The sequence below is a fragment of the Pteropus medius genome, unplaced genomic scaffold (genome assembly GCF_902729225.1).
Source record: "Pteropus medius unplaced genomic scaffold, Ma_sr-lr_union100, whole genome shotgun sequence".
Taxonomy (NCBI): Eukaryota; Metazoa; Chordata; class Mammalia; order Chiroptera; family Pteropodidae; genus Pteropus; species Pteropus medius.
In genome coordinates this window covers 4,002,663-4,024,806 of record NW_024354875.1, presented here as the reverse complement: position 1 = coordinate 4,024,806, position 22,144 = coordinate 4,002,663, and the positions used below count along the sequence as shown (strand labels likewise).

The window sequence follows — 22,144 nt, the reverse complement described above, 5'->3', positions numbered from 1 at the left end:
TAATTTTTCCTCTATTCTCTTCTCTGAAAATTCTAAGAGAACATATTGAGGAACTATTAATAGTGCTTCTTTCTGAGCAGTGGGGCTGGAGGTCTGGCAGGTAGGGAAAAGAAACATTCACTACCATTCCGTGTGGTAGCCATTTTTTTTTTTTTTTTTTTTTTTTTTTATTCATCATGACCTGTTATGACTATTATAATTTGTACGAGTTAAGTAAAAATTTTTTATAAAAAGGAAGAGCTTATTAAATGTATCCCCAGCTTATAGAGAAAATTAGGACCTGATTTATCAGTTCTTGGTTCTGTTATGTCTAGGCTATCGTCTTCCCTGTGAAAAATTCGTGTTTGAGTTATCCTGGGCAGCCTCATTCATAGGGGAGGAATGTGGGCCGCTGATTTCAATAACAATACAAGACAAAGATTCTAGACTGTATGCTTTGTGAAGAAGCTTCATGTACTAAATAGCACCGTAAAGATGCCACTGAGCCTGAGCTGTACCATTCTCATAAACACTCCAGGAAATGCCCGAAGATCAGACACAGTTCATTAGGAAATGTAACAGAATTGTCACAAAGCACAAGTGACAGATTTTAACTCAAGCTAGTTCAATAGTGCAGAAAGCTCAACCTGATTCTGTTTTGGGTGGGGGAAGAGAAAGGATGTCATAATCAAGGCACAATTTCAGGGGAGGGAAAACTCCTCGACAGGTAAAGAGTAAATGTCTTTAATGTTTCAAATACACAGGTGTTATTCTGCTACCAATAACAGAGAGTTAAACAAAACCCCACGTAATTAACAAGGGTTTGTAGTAGATCGGGTTTGCTCCTCAGTTTCAAAACACCTGAGCTAACCCGGAGTTTGTAACATCTCTTTTTGTCTTTGAAAATAATAACTCAAATTAGATTCCCTAAACTAAAAACTCTAAGCCAGCAAAAATATTATGATGTGTGATCACCTTAAGCTGATGTATTTGGAATACTGCCTACCTTTCTGATACTAGTATTTCAGTAACAGTTCATAAAATAAAGTATTTATCCACGTTTTCTCTTTATAATCTTCCCGATCTATAGCATCGATATCTATACTACAGATGAGAGATACCAAAGCCATTGCTAAATTTCACAGAAAATTAAGGTTGAATAGCCAACCAGGAAGCTTTTGTCAGCCAAAGTCCTCTCCAACCTAAAGAAATACAACTTTTGTTTATCCCTCTCTTTGCCTTTCCTTTCATCTTTCCTTTCCTTTCCTTGCCCTTATTCTATTTCTCCATCTTGCTTTATATTCTTTTTTCCTGCCTTTACTTCCTAGAAAAGAACGAACGGGTAGCTGGTAAGAGGGTGGGTGGGTAGGGCACCTATTGAACACTCTTGAGATACTTGCTACCAAAAGTTTTTCACTGAAGGTTTTGACTTTAAAGATCGAATCTGCCTATAAAAACTTATACTTGAAGAATATGTAGAGACAAAACTATAAGCTTCCGATTAACAAAAGGGCTGTAATGATTTAGGCAAGCATGATGGTTTCTTTTTTCCTCGAGCATTTTATGATTCCCTCTTAAGTCTCTAGAGTGTCATTTACTTGATCTGGGGCCTTATTAAATTCAACACAGTCTAATTCTTGAGTAACTAGAAAGGGTGCTTCCCCCCCACCTCTGTATGATTGTTAATACTTGCTCATGTTCAGAGTAAGGACTAGAATCCGTAGAAATTTTATTTGATATAGTTTATTTTAGAATAATGGGTGCTCCTCAGAGCCGTGGGGTTTGCTTGGTGTGGAGCTGAGTGAACAGCAGGAGAAAAAAGCTTAGGAAAAGACCTAACCCGGGGTTTCCCAACCTTGGCACTGTAACATTTGGGGCTGGAAAATGCTGCCTCGGGGTGCGGGGGGCTGTCTCTTGCATTGTGGGATATTTAGCAGCATCCTAGGCCTCTATGCAATAGTATCAATGGCACCCTCCCCTTCTCCAAGTTGTGAGAATCAAAATGTCTCCGAATACTGCCAATGAGATGGCTCAGTGCGGGGCGGTTACTGGAGGAGGCAAAATCACCCCCACTTGAGAACCACGAACCAGAATTCAGCAGTGTAACAGTTTTATGAACAGTCTCGGGGAGTTATTTCAGAAATTTTCAAAAATTAAAAACTGTAGCAGAGTAAAATTTTACATGCCTATGCATTTTCCTTGGTCATTTGCCAGGAAGGTGTGTCCCAGTCTCTCCCAGGGGACTTGGGTCCGCTCCAGGAATGGACTTCAGTGATCTAATAGATTTTTTCCCTGTCTCAGTATTCTGGCTAATGACAGCATAATCGATGTGCTGATGCTGAAAACATGCTGAGAAAACAATGGGAACAGGGTCAAATTCTCCTGAAGAAAGATTTTTTTTTTTTTAGTAGCCTGGGCCAAACACAACATTTCAGGGTACGTTTTTCATAAGGTAGAAAATGTTAGAGATTTAAGGCGAAGTTAAAACGTCAGCCTCTTTCTTGTATTCAAGTCCAGTACACATTCGTATATAGATGGAGCTAAGATACAATCGCAAAAGAAGTCTTGAAATATGTTAACAGGTGGCTTAAAAAAAACACAGCCAAATCTATATATTCCGTTTGGCAATAAAACACCTCATTTCCTTTTTGAGAAAGATATCACGCTACACTCCTTAGATTCAACTGAATTATGAAATGCAGAAATTGAGACTTGGAGACAAAAAGGAAGCCATTTTTTCCCTCTCTCCCTCTTTTTCCTTCCTTCTCCTTCCTCCTCCTCCTCCTCCTCCTCCTCCTCCTCCTCGTCCTCCTCCTCCTCCTCCTCCTCCTTTTTTATTACAGTGTTCACACATATAAGAAAAGTTGATTCAACACATCTGGATTGTGAAATCAAGCACGAGGCATGGCTGTCAGTACTAGTCTTGCATACTGTTAATATTCAATTGCACATTTAAAATCAAGCAGCTGCCTTAGCAAGCTCTGTAAAGAAGGGAATGTGGAGTTTACTAGCTTCTCTGAAGCTTGCAGAATTTTTCATACTGTACGAACCTAGGACAGGTCTTAAATGGTAAAAGGTAACATTATTCAACAAACTGGTTCCTAATGAGAGCCTGGCCCATCGGTTGCACCATACAGGTAGCTCTTTATATCTGAAAATATCTGCTAGAGAGGGACGAGAACGTCTGACAAGTGACTGGCCAAACTGATAAGAACTTCACTTAATGGAAAGACATCCCTATTAATACTTTCTAAACCTCAATAATAGGAATTATTAAAAGTCTGACCTTCAAGAGCCTTATACTATAAACAAGCTAAATTCTCTACTTTTTGTCCAGCTCCTGTATTTTCCCACTTCCAACCTCAGCCCAGGTGGTTTCTTCTGTCTGGGATGCTCTTCCTTCCCAGGGCCAGGTACCTTCCAATCCCGTCCGTCTGAACTGCCACGTCCTCGCAAAAGTCTCCTTTCTCTTATCCTCTGAGACTGAGGACCTTTGAACCGCCTTAGCACATTCTCTCACATGGCAGACATTTCACTTTCTGTCATGTTTTGAGGTCACCTGCCTTTACTTTCTCTTTATGTTGAAAACCCTTGTAGGAAAGGGTCTGTGTCTGGTCCCTTGTTCTCTTTCCCCTCCCGCATGGCTTAGAACTTTGTACGGTGCGTTCAGTAGAGAACATGTTAAATAAACGACCCTTCGGATCCCATGGCCGTGTCTGATATTTGTTCAGCTCGGAGTCAGTCTTCTTGGAAGGCAAAGTAATACCTTAAAGCTGCTCTCCAATCGCATCAGGTGAAGAAAGGCAAAGGCCAGTTTTAGTGCGACTCGCTGGACGGATGTCGCAATCATTCTCTTTGCAAATGTGTGTCAGCATTTTTGCATCTGTTCTTTCTACATATCTGGGGTGAACAAACTCCCCAGTAAACACTGGCCGCTTCTTGAAATGGGACATGTTACTAAAGATGCAGCTATATCTTTTCTCTCTCTGTTGTGTAACACACCAACCTGCTCTTTCGTATTTAGAAACGTCAAAACAATTACATCACCTAGTCTAACTCCTCTGTAGGGATATCGCTGCCGGAGAGATGTTGAAATGAGACTCTGCCTGACCTTTCAGAACAACGAGAAAGAATGCCGCAGAAGGGAATTCTTACAAACGAGGACGATCAAAATTTAGAGTTCCTAAAAAATCTGTTGGCGTGTAACTTTATAGAAATTCACGTTTGGATGAAAAGAATGATTTGAGCTGAATATTTTCTCCCTCAGAATGAGAATCAGAATCCTTTAACTTGGCCTGGCTCTGGGTCTGTCAGCCTTCCTGCTTCTGAAGAACTGAACTCTAGGAAAACATTCCTATGTTTTCTGCTAATTCATGGTCATTGCCTCTTTTGCAGTATTTGAGAGTCATAGAGAGTTTATTTTGTCTCCAAGATGTTGTGGCATTGGGTGGGGCTCAGGTGGTATTGGGGGAGAAGTCATCGTGCTCTATTGGACAGCACATGGAAGGTCATCTGGGTTGGGGTCCCAGCCTTGTCACTATGGCAACTTGGTTTAAGGCAAGCCAATTAACCTCTCTGCCTCCCAGTCTCCTATTTGAGAAATGGAGACGATAACAATACATAGCTTCCAGAATTATTGTGAGCTTTCGATGAGATCGTACATGTGAAAATGCACTGGAAGTTATACAATGCTATATGAATGCCAGTTCTTTGTATTATATCGGCAGACTCTACGGTATCCAAACCATACAACTGTTTATTTCACATCAACCACATTTGCTGTTTACGAACACCTTCTCCATCTGAGGGACAAGAGAAAAGATGGGAAACATGCAAAATAACATTATGAACTAAATGCACCTTGTCAAGGAGAAATGAGGTTAAGGAGACAAATGAGTTTAATCATGCTTACTTTGTGAATTTGGAAAAGTGGCTTATCTTCTGTATGTTGGCTTCTTCATCTGTAAAATGGGAGATGAAATAGTTACTTTTCAAAATCAAGTAAGACAATACACCTGAAGTCTGGTGTATACCAGTACCTGCCATATCTGTTTGCTTGGTAAATGGTACCTTTTCAAGGGATAAGAAAAAGTGGCCAACCTGGTATTATAAGGGTTTAAATCAATAAACAAGAAGCATTAGATCTGGTTGGAAAAATCTGGAAAGACTTTGTAGAACATTAAAATCTGACCTGAGGCTTGAAGGAGAGATAGATTTCTGCATGTAAGATAATGGTAGAAATGTCTACTATGTTCCACAGACTGTTCAAAGCCCTTTACATGCATTCCCTCATTTAATAGTCACCCAAACATGGGTCGTGTGGTCATTCCCATTTTGCAAATGAGAAGACTGAGGCACAGAGTCGAGGTGACTAACCCAAAGTCTCACAGACGATTGGGGGCGGAGCTGGGACTAGAGCCAAGCAGTCCGGTTCCTGAGCTGCAGCTCGTAAGTGCGGAACGGAACTGGGCCGAGGGCAGGAGCGCGGAAAAGAGGGATGCGGTGGGGGATGGGAAGCATTACAGGAGCAGGGAAGATGAGCGAAAACTTGGGATCTTCCTCTCCTGAGAGGCGATGTAAAGAAGAGAAGGAGGCACAGTTAGAAAGAAACAGTGTGAGGGAATGAAGGGAATGAAAGGGCAAGAAGGACAAGGTTGTCACAGTGGCCATGGGGACGTCGCAGAGTCGCCTACCCCTGAGCTCAGTTAATGCCTGTTGACCGAATGCAGCAAGAAGGAAGGGTCTAGAATTTGCAAATCCAGGCCAGACTTAAATGTGCGGCCTGGGTTTCGTTTGTTTGTTTGTTTGTTTGTTTGTTTGTTTGTTTACGAGATTATCTTGTCTAAGAAACCAAGGATATCCTCATCTCTGTTCATGAAATGTTGCTAACCTTTGACTTTCATCAGAGAGTCCTCTGAAAAGCCTTCATTTGATGTTGCCTCTCAACAGGTCTGAGCAATTATGTGTATTTTTTTTAAAAAGGTTAGACTTGCAACGTTTTTTAAGCTTGCGCAGGAGAATGTCATGTGCGCATGTTTAATCACGTAGGCATTTAGATCATAAAGGCCACTCTGCAAAGAAACAATACGCATCCTTCAGTCTTTAAAACATGAACCACCACGAAAATGCCCATTTTCCTTAAGAATCGTAAAGACTTAGCGTACATTTACTTTATAATGTTATTTTGCAGGATAGCGCCTCTCTTTTCTCAAATGCAGAGTTTTCTGGACAGAATTTCATTGGACCTCAAGTGTCAGACTTTCAGTAGAATCATGACAACTTTACACAGTCCAATATTGTTAGCATTTAGATTCAAGGTCATTTCCTCTGCAAAAGTTAATTGGACGGGATGATGGTTATTCAATGAAAATACATTACATCCTTAGTGTTCGCCTTGGGCTTCTCATTTATTACCAGTCCAGAGAAAGTGTCTCACTAAGGCTTTTTGGCTCCTCATCACATGAGCTCACCTCTGCATGCAAAATTAGAGTCTCTGAAAGGTAGTTAGCATAAATTATTCTATCCTTCAACCACAAAAACATCTTTCTTTCGGAAAAATATTTAACTTCTCTGTCCTATTTGATGAAGGAAAACCTAGTGTTCTATTAGAGTAATGTAAGCAACCGATTGTTCTTTGCCAGAACAATCCAAAAATCTGTTGCAATTTTCTTTTGCCAAAAAAAAAAAAAAAAGAATCCTGTAAAAACTACCTGTAGGAACGTTCGTAGTCAATGCTATCATCTGTGTAGGCTTTTCCACACCGTTGAGTTTCCCCCCTTTACTTTAGAAACCATTTAGAGGAGATGTTTTTGCTACAATCAGTAGTCATCCCAGAACAAAGGCTTCATGCATTCGTCTATTTATTCATGCAACCGTTTACTCATCACATATTAATCGAGCGCCTATTTAGTGCCTAACACTATTCGAGGCACTTGGAATATATCAGCAAAAAAGCAGGAAAAGGTTCCTGCCCCCCTGGAGCTTACCTTCTCATGGGAAGTGGGAGATAGTTAGGTAATAAGCCAACATGGTAAGTCAGAGAACAACACCACATCTGGGAAGTTCATAAGTGCCCTGGAAAAAGTAAAAAGGAGAGTAGGGTGAAGGGGATGGAGAGCCGGGTGTGTAGGAGGGGTGGGGGCAGGCTGCCATAGTAAATAGTGCCATCAGGATAGGCCCTGTTGAGAAAGCGAGATGAAGAGGAAAGAGGAAGTTAGCCAAGCAAATGTCTGGCTTAAAGCAGGGGCGACAGCTCGAGGAAAGGTCCCAGGAAGAGTCTGGTTTCTCAATACAGCAAGAAGGTCAGAGTCGAGCAGAGAGGATGAGGAGGCTTGCAGAAGAGAAGGACGGAGCTGCGGCAGAGCGGGCCGGCATCACGTGACGTCGAGTAGCCACGTGACGTGCTCCGACTTAGTGTTTCAAAGAACCTCTCTAGCTCGGGGGTGAGAATGGACAGTAGAGGGGGCTGGGTCTGGAAGAGGGGAGAGCGAACGATTTTTACGAGTCACATCAGAAAATGTTAACACCTTCTTGGTTTACATCGTTTGAAACCAGACTTAGAACTAGAAAACAAAACACAGCACAACCCCCTGCTCGGTCCTCTTCTCGTGCTCCATGTCTTACACCCTCCCCAACGAGGCCGCACCATTCCTAGGATTTAATTTCTGCCACTTTGGAGGAGCGTTAAATATAAGCTAATGTATTTATTTATTAAATATAAGTTAATACGCTTCTCTTTCAGGGGCAGTGCCTGAATATCACAGAGGACAAATCACCGAGTCGAGGGGCACCGGTGAAGCAAACACAAGGTCAGAACATTCCAGAAGTAGTTTCTGGAATGCTTGGTGATGGAAGAAAAGAACAGAGTCAGGAAGGGGGTCAGCACTGGGTTCTGAGTGCAACGTATCTGACTGATGAAGGAGATACGTATTTAACGTTTTCTTTAATATTTAGAGTGATGAGATGTAAAATACCACATGGTACCTTACTCTGTCGTTATCTTTGAATTTCGTGATGCAACTTAGACTTGTGTCATCTATTTTTTTCTTTCTCAAAAATCAAACATTAGGGATTTAGTTCAGAGACAGAGAGAGAGGGAGAGAGGGAGTGGAGGAAGGGGAGAAAGGAAAAGGAGAGGAGAGAGGAGAGAGAGAGAGAGGAGAGAGAGAGAGAGAGAGAGAGAGAGAAATCTCTGCTACAAAAGAGGGTATCAAAAATCAAGACACAAGAACTATGGCCAATAATAAGATTGAACTTGAAACTTCTAAAGAGCTGTCTATGTAAACATGAGTTATAAGCAAGACTACTTAGGGCTCTCAATCGTTTCACATGACTGAGGACGCAGGAGTGCAGCTATTAGGAGAACTCCTAGGAGCAATGACTGCCCTAGAAAGGGAGGTCTCTGGGCCTCCGCTGAACCCAGTAAAGCCGTCAGGAAGTTTAAATGGGACCACGGGGAAACAACTAATGACAAGAGGCTAGAACGATGTTGACAGGTCATTTAGCTGTAGAATGGCAAGCAGATCGCAGACTTCATTGCAAACGGGGAGTAATCTCTGGAGTGCTGAGTTGTGAAGAATCCTGAGACCAAGGCTCGTGTTGGTCTAGAAGCGGTATGGCGTGATGCGTGATGCCTGCTCTAGGCAGAAGCAGCAGGAATGGTTTACACAGACCACGTACCTAATATTCCCGACTAGCTCTTCCTCTTGCCTCCATAGCAGTCTACATTCAAATCATCTTAGAAAGATGAGATGCTATTCTATTTTTAAGAGGCTTAAAGAAGACACTATATAAACTTCTTTCAGAAATGCAAAGATCGTTACTTCAAATAAATTCTCCTTGCATGACCTGAGACCTTGTTGCTTTGATGTAAAGTCCTTTGCTTTGGAATTGGCCACCATCTGTGTCTAAGGTCACGACTTTGGACTGTCTCCTCCCTCTGACTATCGGCTCCACCCATCCGGGGCTTCCTCCTTTCCTTGACGTCCTCTTCCCCACCTTTGTCACCCCTGCTGGCCAACTGGGGTCTTCAGACTGAGACAGAGAGAGCCTCAAGGACACAGTGGGTGATGGAGAATCTGGGTTCTTGTCTTGGTTCTGCCACCGGATCCCTCTGGGGACTTTTTTGCTTTACTTTTTGGAGCCTGATTTTCCTCATCTGTCAAAGAAGGTGGGATTTAGCCTGCGCACGAGGACTGGCCTGAGATTATAGTTTATATAATCAGGGAAGAGGGAGGGTTGACATCTCTTATCGGAGTCTCAAAAGGGGCCATAATTCCCAGGCTGTTGAGAGTCACAGGCCTCTCTAGGTGACTTCTAATACTCTTTCAATTTGAAATTTGTACATGGAGATCCACTCCTGTGTAATGGTTAGCTGAGCATCATGGTCTCAGGCGGGAGATGTGGCAAAGCATTCTCAAATGGCAACTTCCAGTTCTTCCAGAAAATGGACCCGTATTACTATTAATGGACCCATATTAATCAGGTTTTAGAGGATGACGAAAGTAGACCAAAAATGCCTAAGGAAGAGGAAGCAGGGCTGTTGTTCAAAATACCCTGACAACCCATGAGTTATGAAAAAGGAAGTGTTGCTGTAAAAGATTTCTTTGTCTTTGTCTTTTCATGGCTTTAAATCTAAGGCTCTGGTCCCCTGGGAGAAGTGGCAGCAGGTCCTGTCCCAGCCACGGTCGACAGCCACCTGCTGCAGTCAAGGTTACAGAATGTTGGGCTGCTGTAGTGAAAACAGTTTAGCTACATTCACCAAATGTGGTTGCTGTCGATTAGATGAAACATATTAGATGTGTGTGTAAGAGAACAGAAAATTGTCTGGAAAGGTAACAGAGTGACCCTTCTTCTGGGAGAAGGGATGTGGATGGGTGAAACTTGGCTTTACTAACTGTATTAGTTTCCTAAGGCTCCTGTAACAAATTTTCACCAACTGGGGGGCTGAAAACAAGAGGAATTTATTGTCTCAGAGTTCTGGACGCTAGGAGTCCAAAATCAAGGTGTCGGCAGGGCCGTGCTCCCTCTGAGGGCTCTAGGGAGAAATCCTTCTTTGCTTCTTTCCATTTCTGGTGGTCCCGGGGTGTTCCTTGGCTTGTGGCAGCATCACTCCAATCTCTGCCTCCATTGTCACATGGTCTTCTTCCCTGTGTGTCTCTGTGTGTTCTCTCTTTGTAAAGGATGCCAGTCACTGGATGTAAGTCCCGCTCTAAATCAGGATGATTTCATCTGTGTTTACACTGAGGCAGAGAGTCTCAAGGAGATGGTGGCTGGTGGAGAATCTGGGTTCTTGTCCTGGGTAGAGATCTCCAACTAAGTACATTTTCAAAGACTCTATTTTCAAATAAGGTCACATCCTGAGGTTCCTGGTACATGGGAATTTTGTGGGACACTATTCTACCCACACCATTGTTCGAAGTTCTTTTTTTTAATGAGGTTGCATTCATGCTTTACATAGAATATTAAGAAAATGAAACGAAACAACAAAAAATGGTGCTAAGGGAAACCATTATATATGTACGCACACACACGTCTGCTTCCGTTGGCTGCATTGTAGGGAGGTGGTTGATGGGAAGAGAAGGGAATATAATAATAACACTGGTAGAGCACTCACTATCTGCCAGACACTGTTTGTAGTGCTTTTTCTATATTAAATTACTTAATCTTCATAGCATCCTTATACAGTTGGTGATAACATCATTCCCTCTTTACAGGTGAGAAAACTGAGGCACAGGAAGTTCAAGTGACTTGCTCCATCCTCCTCCAGGATGGGCATCCAGGCAGCCTGGCTCAGAAACTGTGCTGCTAACCGACCAGTTCAACTGCGTCTCCTTGTGCAGGTACTCGGAGGCCATCAGGGCCTGGTTAACGAACCTCGTCACCACTTCCTAAACACACACAGACAAACTTGTCACCACTTCCTAAATGCACACAGACACTCACATGCTTCCAGCCCCCAACAGAACAACACTAACTGAGCACGGAGCTTCTGTGTTTGGAGCATTCGTCTGCAGAACCTCTTGAACTGAACGTTGTCAGATATTTACTTAAGAAAAATAAAAACGAGTACGGACCGAGTAGAACACAGTCGTTCACGCGCATGACGGCCCGCCTGGCAGACCACTGCGCTTTCAGCCCGGAGGGCAGCGTCGCTCTGGGCGAAGGGTAGCCGGATACCCAGAGGGGTTCCCTGGAAGCGGCTTCTCGCAAATGGCAGTTAAACCACGGTCGGTCGTGGTTGACTTGGCACCTTACAAGTGACATACAGCACGTGAAGAAAAGGGAATGAGCGGGAATATTTGCAACACTGAGAGGAATGATGGCTGAGCCTAGGGGACTTTCTCATTCAGGCCTTACCACGGCCTGATGAATCATGAATGGCCCCAGGGCTGGGGTAGCGATTAACCAGAGCAGCAAGTCCTGTTTACCGTAAAGAGGGCCATGGGTTTCTTCCTGTAAACTTACTCCAGGGCCTCCCCTGCCACACCGTCCCCCACGCCTCCGCCCACCGCCCACCATGAAGCTGCCTTTGCCCTATGGCTCTATGCACATTGGAGAAGGACAAATCTATATGGCAACAATGACTCAAATGAATATTTGAGACTTTTTCACTGCTCGGAGCTTGGTGTTGGTAACTTTTCAGGTAATTTCCCTCATCTAAATAACGTCCTGAGTGAAAACAGATCCTCATGTGCACAGCCTGAAAGCTCAGGGTGGGCGGGGGGGCAGGGGCAGGGGGGCATCCTCATAGAGCCGAAGCCTCTGGCCACACCAGCCCCGTTGTGTCCCTTGCTGTTCGGTGTTCTACTCCACGGGCTGGATCGAGACTGGGAACGCGTACATTCTGGCTTCTGTCAGGTGGGGCCGGGTTTGGCTCACCGGAGCATCCGACATAGAGTGCAGTGCTGACTGTGGAGATTAGATCGTAGTCTCCGAAGTCACGCCGCTGACCTTCAATCCCAGCTCCAGCACTTCCCAGCCCTGTGGCCTTGGCAAGGTCCCCAACTCGGAGCGAGGCTTAGTTTCTTCACCTGTAAAATGGGCACAACAGTAAAACCTACTGCCTCAGGCTGGCATGAGGGTTAATGGAATGAGTCTACAGAGCGAGCTTTGCACGGTGCCTGGTGCTTAGTCCCAGGAAATCTTAGTGACACTTCTCGGGCTATCAACACTGGAGTTCTGTGCCATTGCTCCCCTATTCAGAGGCTGGGGTGCGATGACATCATCATTCACTGAGCTCAAGAGATTTACTTTGCGCTCAGTTCGCCCATGTTGTATAATGAGCCATTATTTATACAGCAGCATTAGGTGAGAAATAGAGAAGGAGGGAGATGAGTTTTTTTTTAGAGATCCGCTTTTAAAGTGTCTCCATCCGACCCCCTCCAAACCAAAGCCTCATGGGGTAGGGTCCATTTTCCTTTCCTGTAGGTCCCAAGCCCTGGTGGTGTTTCTTTTCTGGTTAGAGCAGGTTTCTCTTCCCACTGGGGCTGCTTTCTTTCCCCCGAACCGGAAGGGAAGGCCCCCTTTCTCTCTCCAGTAACGGGCAAGGACAACGCTCCACTGACGACGTGAATGGAGCGTTTCTTACTCTGAGACTCTTCCTGCTGCAGAGGCTGAGACCTCTCTTCTCTCCCCCTCCTCGCCCCTCCCCCCCCTCCTTCCTCTCTCCTCCTCCTCTCTCTCTCTCAGCTTCCGAAGATGATGATTCATGTTCCCTACAGGTGATGCCACGGCTGGGTAGGATTCCTGATTCTGGCACAAGCTGACAAGGAAGGGAGGCTGCTGGGTTGGAGGGTCTCCGTGCCAGGCCTGTTCACCTGTGATCTCTGACACGTGCCAGGCATCGAATTTCCTGGGCTTTTCCTCCCTTTCGGGCCTGTTAGCGGCAACCTCTCCTGTCACACAGTATCCCCTCGCCCTGCTTCATTTTCCATGAGGGCACTTAGCATCACCTGGACCACTTCTATACACGTACTTGTTGTCTGTTCTTCCCCTGGGGAGACAAGCCACAGGAGAGGAGGCCCTCTCTTGTACACGGCCGAATCCCCCAGGGTCTGGCACAGTGCTTGGCAGATAGCAGGTGCTCAAGAAATCGTTCTTGAATGAATGAATGATGGCTGAGAGCTACTTCTGATTTCTTTCGAAAAGCCAGGAAATGCCTTTCTGATAAATGAATAACTGAAGTCTAGTCGCAGTCGTTCCGGGTGTCCAGAGTGGCTTGAGGTTGGGCCAGTCAACCAACTGGCACGACCTAGGTAATGGCCTGGCCCCTGCTTCCTGTGCAGCTGGAGAATCCAGCTGGTGAGGCGCAGTTCCCGGCGAACGGTGTAAAAGGAACCTGGGGAGGAGGACGGCTGGTCTTGGACACGGGACAGCCGGGGGGCAGGGCTCTGGTGCCTCTGTTTCTCCTGACTTCCGTCGTGCGGCAGAGGTCCGGGGACCGCCTGCCAGTCAGTCCCACAGCTTTGGTACTGAGGGACATGGGTCCTTCAGGTGTCAAGTTTCTGGTGCTCTAGCGTGTACCCGGAAACCACGCTGATATGTCCGGGAAACACACACCGACCACTTGTGCTCTGTGGGTTCCCCACCCCCTTCCTTTTATATGTCGCTGCTTCTTACAAATGAAAAAGCAAGTCGGGAAAGCAAGGTTAAAAATAATCAAACCACAGCTAAAGAAAGGCACTATCGAAAGAAACATCGAGCTGAGTGTTATTCCACAGCGCTTTGCACAGGGGCTCTGTGATTATCCACTGAGAGGAACCTGCTGGGGCCTGGAGGGCTTCATGGGGCCAACGCTTCTTTCCTTTCGCATGACTTTAACGGGCCACAAAAGTTAGTGTGGGCTCCTGAGCCGCAAGGTGGAAAAAGTCAAGCTGTGGGGAGAGAAGAAGGTGAATAAAGAGACAAAACCCACAGCTCCACATTTCCGACCTTGTTAAAGGCTCGCTGCTGTGACTTAACCCCTTTTCCTAATCACAAGCAGCTTCGGGCACCAGGAGGGTCGGGGGAAAGAAGGATCTGAACACCTCAAGAACGGAGAATCGAGGCTCCTTAAAGACCCAGTTCACTCACCTGACATTGGGTGCTGAGGGGCAAGTGGGGAGGCTTCTGAGAGGCTCTGCACAGAGATGGGGTGGGGTGATTGGGAGTCTGGGGGCTCACTTCATAGAGGGTTCCTGGACACCTCAATTTTTCGAGGTTCCCAGAATATTAAAACATGAGAAGATGTCAGTACAGGGCCATAAAAACTGTGGCATATTTTAATAATTATACTTAGCATATTAGCCCTTTTAATACACAAGCGAAGAAAGAATATAGTGATTGTGCCAATCTAGGACTTATTAAAAGTACGAACCTTGAGTGTCTGCAGGTGGTGACGAAGGATGTGGGACATGCTGGTGACGATGGATGCGGGACACGCATGTGTACCTGGCAACATCTTTCTATTCCGTCAGTGAATCTCCTGGATACTGTGGGTGATTCAGAGATATTGTCGAAAGTCTAAATTTGAGTCCTTCGTGAATGTGGAGCCCTCCTCTCCTTGCTCAAGTGACGAAGCTGCCACTGGCCATCTCATGACATTTGTTATTGCCTGTCCCGCTTTGCTCTGGAGAAGACACGGAGGGGCCTCCTCTCTGGGCCTCGCCTATAGGCGCAGAGGGTGGGATGGCCTTGGATGAGTTGGCAGCTCGGTCGCTGGTTCAGTGGGGCCTCACCAAATATCAGGGTTTGAGTCACCTCAGACAGATGGGAGCCTCTAAGTGAGTCTGGTTTTAGCTTCTTACCTTCAGAGGTTTGATTTCAGAACTTGCACTTTCTTAACAAAACTATCGTAGCTTTGACAGAACTGTAGTTATTCTGGGAGCCAAAAACATCAGAGACGACGGATAAACAGAACGCTGAACATACAGCCTCAGACTGAGGGAAGCTTTATTCTCTGGCTCCCCGTTGCTGCATTTATTTATTCACTCAGCCAGTCTTCATTGAACACCTTCTAAGTGCCAAGCCCCATACGAAGTGCTAGAGAAATAATGGTGAGCAAACATAGACCCAGTCCCCTCCAGGATGAAGCCTACAGTGCAGTGAGGGGCTGGGTCTCTTAACTGAAAATCACGAAGCAGTGTATGTAGCCACTGCAGTAAACGCTCCTCTAAAAGAGAGGAACACGGTACCAGGAGCACATATTATGGGGTCTGACTTGATTAGGTGGGACGGGGAAGGATCTCTGAAAAACAGATATTGAGCTGGATCTGAGGGATGAGAAGGGAAAGAGGAGAGGGAAGGCTGATTTTGGAATTAACAATGGCATGTGCAAAGGCCCTGAGGTGGGAGAGAAGAGAATGTAACAGATTGGGAGGGAAGTGGGGATGGAGCAGAGTGGTGGAGTTTCAGGGTGGTGCCCTGGACACCTGGGACACAGAGAGGCTGGGGCAGGGTCAGGACACCTGACAAGGTAGGCAGGAAGCAGGCCCCAGGGCAGGGCTTCTGGGCCTCCTATGTTTTCTCTCATTTTAAGAGCAATGGGAAGTCACCGAAAGGCTTCAAGCAGGGGAAGCAGACTGGGGATGCCTGAATCACATTTGCATTTTGAGAGGCCACTCTTGGCTGCAGTGCTAACAACTCTGAAGCTAATTTCTGCTTTGCAAATCCAACAAGCAGAGTTAGTATTCAGTTACTGGAAACGGAAGCCAGTGCCTTGCAGCCAGATCTGGGTTTGAATCCCAGCTTCATGCTTCATTTACGGTGTGGCCTTGGGCAAGCCAGGCTTTCAGAGCCTCAGTTACCTCATATATAAAATGGGATAATAATATCTCCTTCTGTGTTGTTCTGAGGGTAAAGAAATTAAAGTTAATAGTCTTGCTTAACACACTGAAAACTCTCCTTGGGATTTTTAAAAGTGGAAACCTACTTTGCTAATATGTATGGTATGAAAAAAAACAAACTCAGCATGTCATATGAGCTTTCTGCTTTACTTACAATAGCTTGAACTTCACCTGAACTTCACCTCTCAACAGATTAACAGTCTAGAAATATCTCTCCCTGCCTCTTTGAAACAACAACACAATAATAAAACAACCACTTATTAAACTGTTTGTACAAGGTGCTGCAGTCACGCCTTCTGGTTTGGGCATTTATCAGATGATAAACCACGGAGAGACGAACAAGCAGAAAACGTACAAATGATCAATGAGAAACAAAGGGATAGGTCATTGGCTATTGGGTAGATGCATTAGTTGGTGATGAATAAGAGACTGCCAGTGTCTTATACTTAGCCAGAGTGGGGCTGGGAAGTCAGCTTTCTGTTTGGGTCAGTCCAGAATTGGACATTTCAGTGCTATCATCTCCTAAACAACCCAGGGCCCTTCTGCGGATGACCTCAAGTCAAAGGTCTTGCCAGAAAGACTCAAGAGCCAACCTTATGAGGCTCTCACTGGCCAGTATTGTGACAACGTGAGCACCGTGGATATGAAATATATCAAATATGTTGAAATGTTTGCGTTTACCATGATGCTGAAAAAATATTAATCACCATTGCGAGGTGATACGAAACCAATATATTATTCTGAAAATTTGTGAATAAAAGACAAGGGACTCAACATTTGTCCTGCCTTTCTGACATGAACTAAACCATAGTAGATGAAGAGAAGTTATTCTTTATAGAAATAGTTCAGCTGATTAGTTAGAAAGACTTCCCTCCCTCCCATTACATTCCTCCTGATGGAAGAACGCAAAGAAATAAGATTTTGTCAAAAAAAAAAAAGAAAAAAAAAGAATACACTGGATACAAGTGAACTAGATTCAACGACACATTTTTTTTTTTGAGGGGGAAATAGAGAGGATAGAGAAAAATGTCAAATGACATAAACTATGGGAAACGACAGGAAAAAGGGCCCAATTCCTAAAAGAAAAGAATTGCAAGGAAAAAAGGAGATGGAGGAGAAACCCATAGACTAAAAGAAACTCTATGAGCCTTATCACCCAATTGCAATGTGTGGATGCAAACCATCTGTAAAAATCTTTTTTAGACATGGATGAATAATTGGAAACTTGAACACCGACATTTGATGATTTTAAGGAATTGTTGTTAATTTTTTAAGTGGGCTACTGGATTGTGGTTAAGTTTAAAAAAGAGAAAGTTCTTATTTTTAACTATACCAACTAAAATATGTGTGGATGATCGACATGAGAGCCGTGATTGCTTCAAATTAATAGGAGAGATGAGGAGAGGAGGAGGGTATAGATAAAGAACATTAGCCATGAGTTGGTAATTGTTGAAGGTAGGCCACAGGCTCATGGGAGTTTGATATTTTCAATAATAGAAAGTAAAACAAAATTGATTGGCCAATCCAATATCTATCTGTCCCTTTCTTTTAATATTAAAACGTTAATTATTATTAATAAAATTATATTGATATGAAGTCTCACTTGATCAATTTGTGCAGTCACTTTCAAGGGCGATCTAGAGGCTGGCCTTGGCAGGTAGAAAACCTGGATTCTAATCCACTTTCCCATTCACCAGCTGAGTGACTTCAGAACTACAGCTCCCTGGGTCTCCTTGTATTCCTTTGGGAAATGAGGGGTCAGGATGATTTCTAAACTTCCTGCTGCCTGTGGATCCGTAGAGTGATTAAAAGGTTTGGGTCCTGCCGTCTGTCTGGTTGGCATCCCAGCTTTCCCATATGTATCCTTGGGGAAATTTACTTAATCCTCTCAGAGCTTCGGCTTCCAGATTTTTGTAAAATGTAAAGACCCAGAATGATTCCCTCAAAGGGTTCCCATCGGGATTAAACGAGATGCTGAATGTATTCATTCCATCAACATCGAGAGCATCTCTGGGAGGGGCTGAACTATTTGGAGCCTAAAGGGAGATCTCAGACAATGCATGGCAAACGCCAAATAAGAAACAGGATTGCAAATAGCTAGACCCGTGAAGAAAACACCACACAGCAATTTCACGGAGAACAACTTTCCAGGAAGGTGGGCTGCGACATTAAATGGGTTCACTGGGCCGAATGAAGTTGTTTGTTTTGGATGATGTATGATGTCGCCTTCCCCATGTAGCAGTGGTTCTTGGCCCGGTTGATTTCATCACTTTTCAACGGTTCTCCATTTGACAATGTCAGATTTTTGGTTGCCACGACTTCGGGGAGGATAGGGCTGGCATCTAATGGGTCATGGGCAGGGATGCTGCTAAATGTCCTGCAATGCATAGGACAGGCCCCACACTGAAAAAGTATCTAGTCTAACGTCAGTAGTGGCAAAGTTGAGAAAGCCTGACAGAGAGAAAACAGCAAGGGCAAGTGCCCTCCGTCGGAAGGGACCTTGCTGTGGTCGGGGTGCAAACGGAAATCCAGCATGGATGAGTAAACCAGGCCGGAGCGCGGTAGGCTGGGCTAGCAGATGGAGCGCCCGTTAGGGCACCGTGAGAAGCCTGGGATCATCTCAGAGCAGCGGGCAGCCCTTGGAGAGTTTTAAGCAGGGGAGGAAAGTAACTCATGTAATGCGCTTTGTGCATTTAAGAGCTCAAATGAATACTGTCTACTATTACCACCTCTGTGTCTCCCCTACTTGGCTGGCCCCAGCCCGAACCCAGGCCTCGGCGTGGCCGCAGTGACTCCTCCTGGCCAACAGGGGGCGCCGGCCGCACTTGGCCTCCGGCCGCCCGGGGCGGGCCTCCTCTTGCCTGCCCCCGTCCTCGTCTTTTCCCCTCTGGAGAAGTCGGGAAGGTGGCGGCGGCGGCGGCGGTTGTCCCGGCCGGGCCGGTTGGTGTGGCCGGTCAGCGCGCGCCCCGCAGCGCCCGCGCCGCGTCCAGCGCAGCCGAGTCGAGCGGCGGCGGCCGGGTCGGGCGCGGGCGGCGCGCGCCGACGGAGGGCGGCGGCCGCGGCCAGGGCGGCCCGTGGGACCGCGGGCGCCCGGCGCAGCGCCGCCCGGCTCCCGGCCCTGCCGGCCTCCGCCCTCGGCGCCGCGGCCATGGCGGCCAGCGCGAAGCGGAAGCAGGAGGAGAAGCACCTGAAGATGCTGCGGGACATGACCGGCCTCCCGCACAACCGAAAGTGCTTCGACTGCGACCAGCGCGGCCCCACCTACGTGAACATGACGGTCGGCTCCTTCGTCTGTACCTCCTGCTCCGGCAGCCTGTGAGTGGGGGCCGCGGGCGGGCGTGGGGCCCTGCCGGGCGGTGGGCGGGGGACCCGGGGCGGCTGTTGGGGCGCAGACTCGCGGGCGGCGGGGATGCGCTTTCGTTTTCGTCGGGCGGGGGTCCAGGCGGGGGCAGCCTTCGTGGGCGGGCTGGATCGGGATGGGGCGCCCGGAGCGAGATCTCCGGTCCCCGCGCCGCCGGCGCCCCCTCCCTCGGGCCTCCGCTCTCTGGGGCGCTGACCCGACGGAGCCGCAGGGGAGAGACTGGAGGAGGCTGGGGGTGGGGAGGAGGTTGGGGATGGGGTGGGGGCCCGTGCGGGTCCTTTGTGCGCCCCGCCTCTCAGCGGCCGGGGCGCGGCGGTCCCCAGCGAGGCACCTGCCGGGCGCCCGTAGAGCGGGTTGGGGGGGCCGCCGCGGTGGGAGAGGGTGGGGACCACGCATATATCCTGTACGCCCCTCGGGTGCAGAGTACTTAGGTCACTGGAAAGAGGAGCCGGGATTAAAATGTCTTAATGGCAGAGATAGGAATCCCAAGGGAAAAGTTGGGGAGGATTCATTTCGGGAGAGGGAAGGAGAGGAGCAGATGTGAGTTTGAGGGGTTTTTAGCTTTATGATTCAAAGAGAATCTTGAGGAGTTTGGGGGAAAGTTTTCATGGAAATAAGGGTATTGATTAGGAGCTGTGTCATTCTAAACATGGTGGTGGTATTTGTAAGAGTACTCTGTCAATACCTTGTTCTGGCTGTGTGTAGAAATGGGGAAAGATGGAAAGACAGCATTGTTTTAGAAAAACGGAGACTTGACTACTGGGACGGTTTGTATTTGTTCTTCTTTGCTTCGTTCAGCTCTATTTTGATAAGATGTTCGTTGCTGTGAAATTTCTTTCGGAAAGTTTGCAAATGATTTTGGAACTGATGATAAGATGTTTTTTATGAACTAAGTATAAGATTCAAAGTGTGTTTTCGACGAAGTGGTAGTTACTAAGTATTTTTAAAAGCTTTGTTGTTCCAAAACATCTGAAATTCTTTTGTTTGTACCATTCCTTCAAATAAAGTAATTTGGTTACCCACCTCCCCAAATAAAAAAAAAAACAACAACAACGTTATTGAGACAGAGTACGTAATATAGGAGAAAAATCACATTTGGAAAATGCAGGACATGCCCGGTAGTGCACGGGTTACTTTTTTTAGTTGGGCGAAGAAGTCTTATTAATTGTTAGTCTTCCACGACTGTTATTTCCTCAACAAATATTTATTGGATACGTAGTAGGTTCTGCGTGATGCCTTCGGGCTTTCTGATAAATACAGCAAAATCCTTGTTTTCTCGGTGCTTACGTTCTAGTGGAGGAGATGGTGATATGTAAGCAATTAAATGAAAAACTGTCAGGGGAAAGTATGCACAAAACTAGTTGATAGGGGGGCCCTTGTCTGAGAGTTACTTTTAGACTGTGTTGTCAGAGGAGCATTCTGAGGAGTTGGTAGTTAGTGATATTATTGAATTACCCCTGAATCATAGAGCTAGGTGGTATCTTGGAGATTGGTTCACACTTTCCATTTACAAATAAAGTTAAGTGACTTAATGTTGTGCAACTTTGATTCTAAAATGAAGCCAATAGTCAAATTCATTTTAACTGTACTTGACTTTTATTATGTACATAATAAGTATATCCCGCTTTTACTAAACACAGGGTCCTTTGATACATTTAAAGTATTTGGCTTGAAAAAATATATGTATATATTTACTGTTTTGGATTTCTGATATTTCTGTGTAGCCCTGTGTTAAGTATAGCAGGGCAACATTTAGTTTATTGCAGCAAATGCATAATATTATGAAGTATTTACAAATTTCTTCCTGGATTCCATGTTTCGAAGCATTCTATATAAAAGTATACCTCAGAATGATGACAATTGTTTATTTTAATGGGATTTTATAAAATAGGGCTTTGTATCTCTTTTGAGTGGTGATTCCACCGAAAACTTACAGCTTACTTGGCCTGGGTCATACACAGTGGGAGACACTGGTTACTTGGATCCTCCTGTCCTTACGGAGTTTGCATTCCAAGTATATAAACATAATTACAATATATTGTAACATTCCCTTTCTCTGAATGAGCTACAGATGAAATATGTAAATAATAGAGAAAATTTCACAGAAGATTTGATGTCTGAGAACAAAGACCATTAAAGACAAGATCCATGTGGCAGGTGGGTCTCTGTAGTTGAAAGAACAAGTCTTATGAGCTAGATAAACCTGGTTTTGAGTCCTGGCTCTACTTATTATCTATGTGGTATTGAGAATATCACTCAGTGTCTTTGAACTTGAGTTTTCCCATCTATGAAGTGGTGAGGATACAGTTTACCTTGTAGATTTTGGATATAGATTAGTTTTCAGTATTTGAGATAATGTGTGTTTAACATCTCATACAATGCCTGGGAAATAGTAGTTGGCCAATAAATGAGAGACATTCTTAAAAAGGGGGAGAGGATGTCCCATGAGTAGGGAACAATATGAGAAAGACATTGAAATGGGAAGCACTTTTATAAAAATCTGTTTTGATTTTTTAGATGTAACTCTAAACCAGACTCAAATTAGTTTAAAAATATGAAGGGAATTTATTATTTGGTTTTAAATAAGACTTTATCCAGTGGCTTAATGATGTTGCCTAGATTTTCCCCATCTGCCCCCAGCTCCTGGAGCTATATACTCGTCCAACTTTTCTAGAAGTTCTGCAATTCACTCTAGGTTAGCTTAGGTCATATAGTTACCTTGAACCAGTGCCTTTATTGGACACATGTTCTACACTGACTTCACTGGAACAACAAGGATCCCCAAATAAAGTTCCCAAATCAGAAGTCTGGGATTCTTGGGGAGGAGGGAATGGTTGCTGGATCAAATGTCTGTTGCAGAAATATTGAAGGGAAACAGCTCCTGAGGATTTTTTTTCTTTGAAAAACAATAATGCAGGAAAAAATAAGAATAACATTTCTATTGATTTTAATGATGATTATGTATTTATCATTTAGATGA

The 22,144-nt window shown here is 45.3% G+C and overlaps 1 protein-coding gene and 1 long non-coding RNA gene across 3 annotated transcripts in view; one reads left to right on the top strand and one right to left on the bottom strand.

The window, feature by feature from the left end:
* The window catches only part of LOC120597006 (uncharacterized), a 21,947-nt gene extending 9,332 nt beyond the window's left edge, over positions 1–12,615 (bottom strand). The window contains exons 1-3 of the long non-coding RNA XR_005651302.1: positions 11,860–12,615; positions 6,966–7,053; positions 4,892–4,940 (exon numbers count right to left, since the gene is read on the bottom strand). This is a non-coding gene — a long non-coding RNA (uncharacterized LOC120597006). The remainder of the gene's footprint in view (positions 1–4,891; positions 4,941–6,965; positions 7,054–11,859) is intronic.
* Positions 12,616–18,890: 6,275 nt separating this feature from the next.
* Positions 18,891–22,144, top strand: part of AGFG1 (ArfGAP with FG repeats 1) — a 63,467-nt gene continuing 60,213 nt past the window's right edge. The window contains exon 1 of one of the 2 annotated variants that reach the window (XM_039855605.1): positions 18,891–19,118. In XM_039855605.1, the coding sequence (XP_039711539.1) occupies positions 18,952–19,118 (167 nt within the window). In that variant the 5' untranslated portion in view covers positions 18,891–18,951. The remainder of the gene's footprint in view (positions 19,119–22,144) is intronic. The other variant, XM_039855606.1, reaches the window with a different exon arrangement.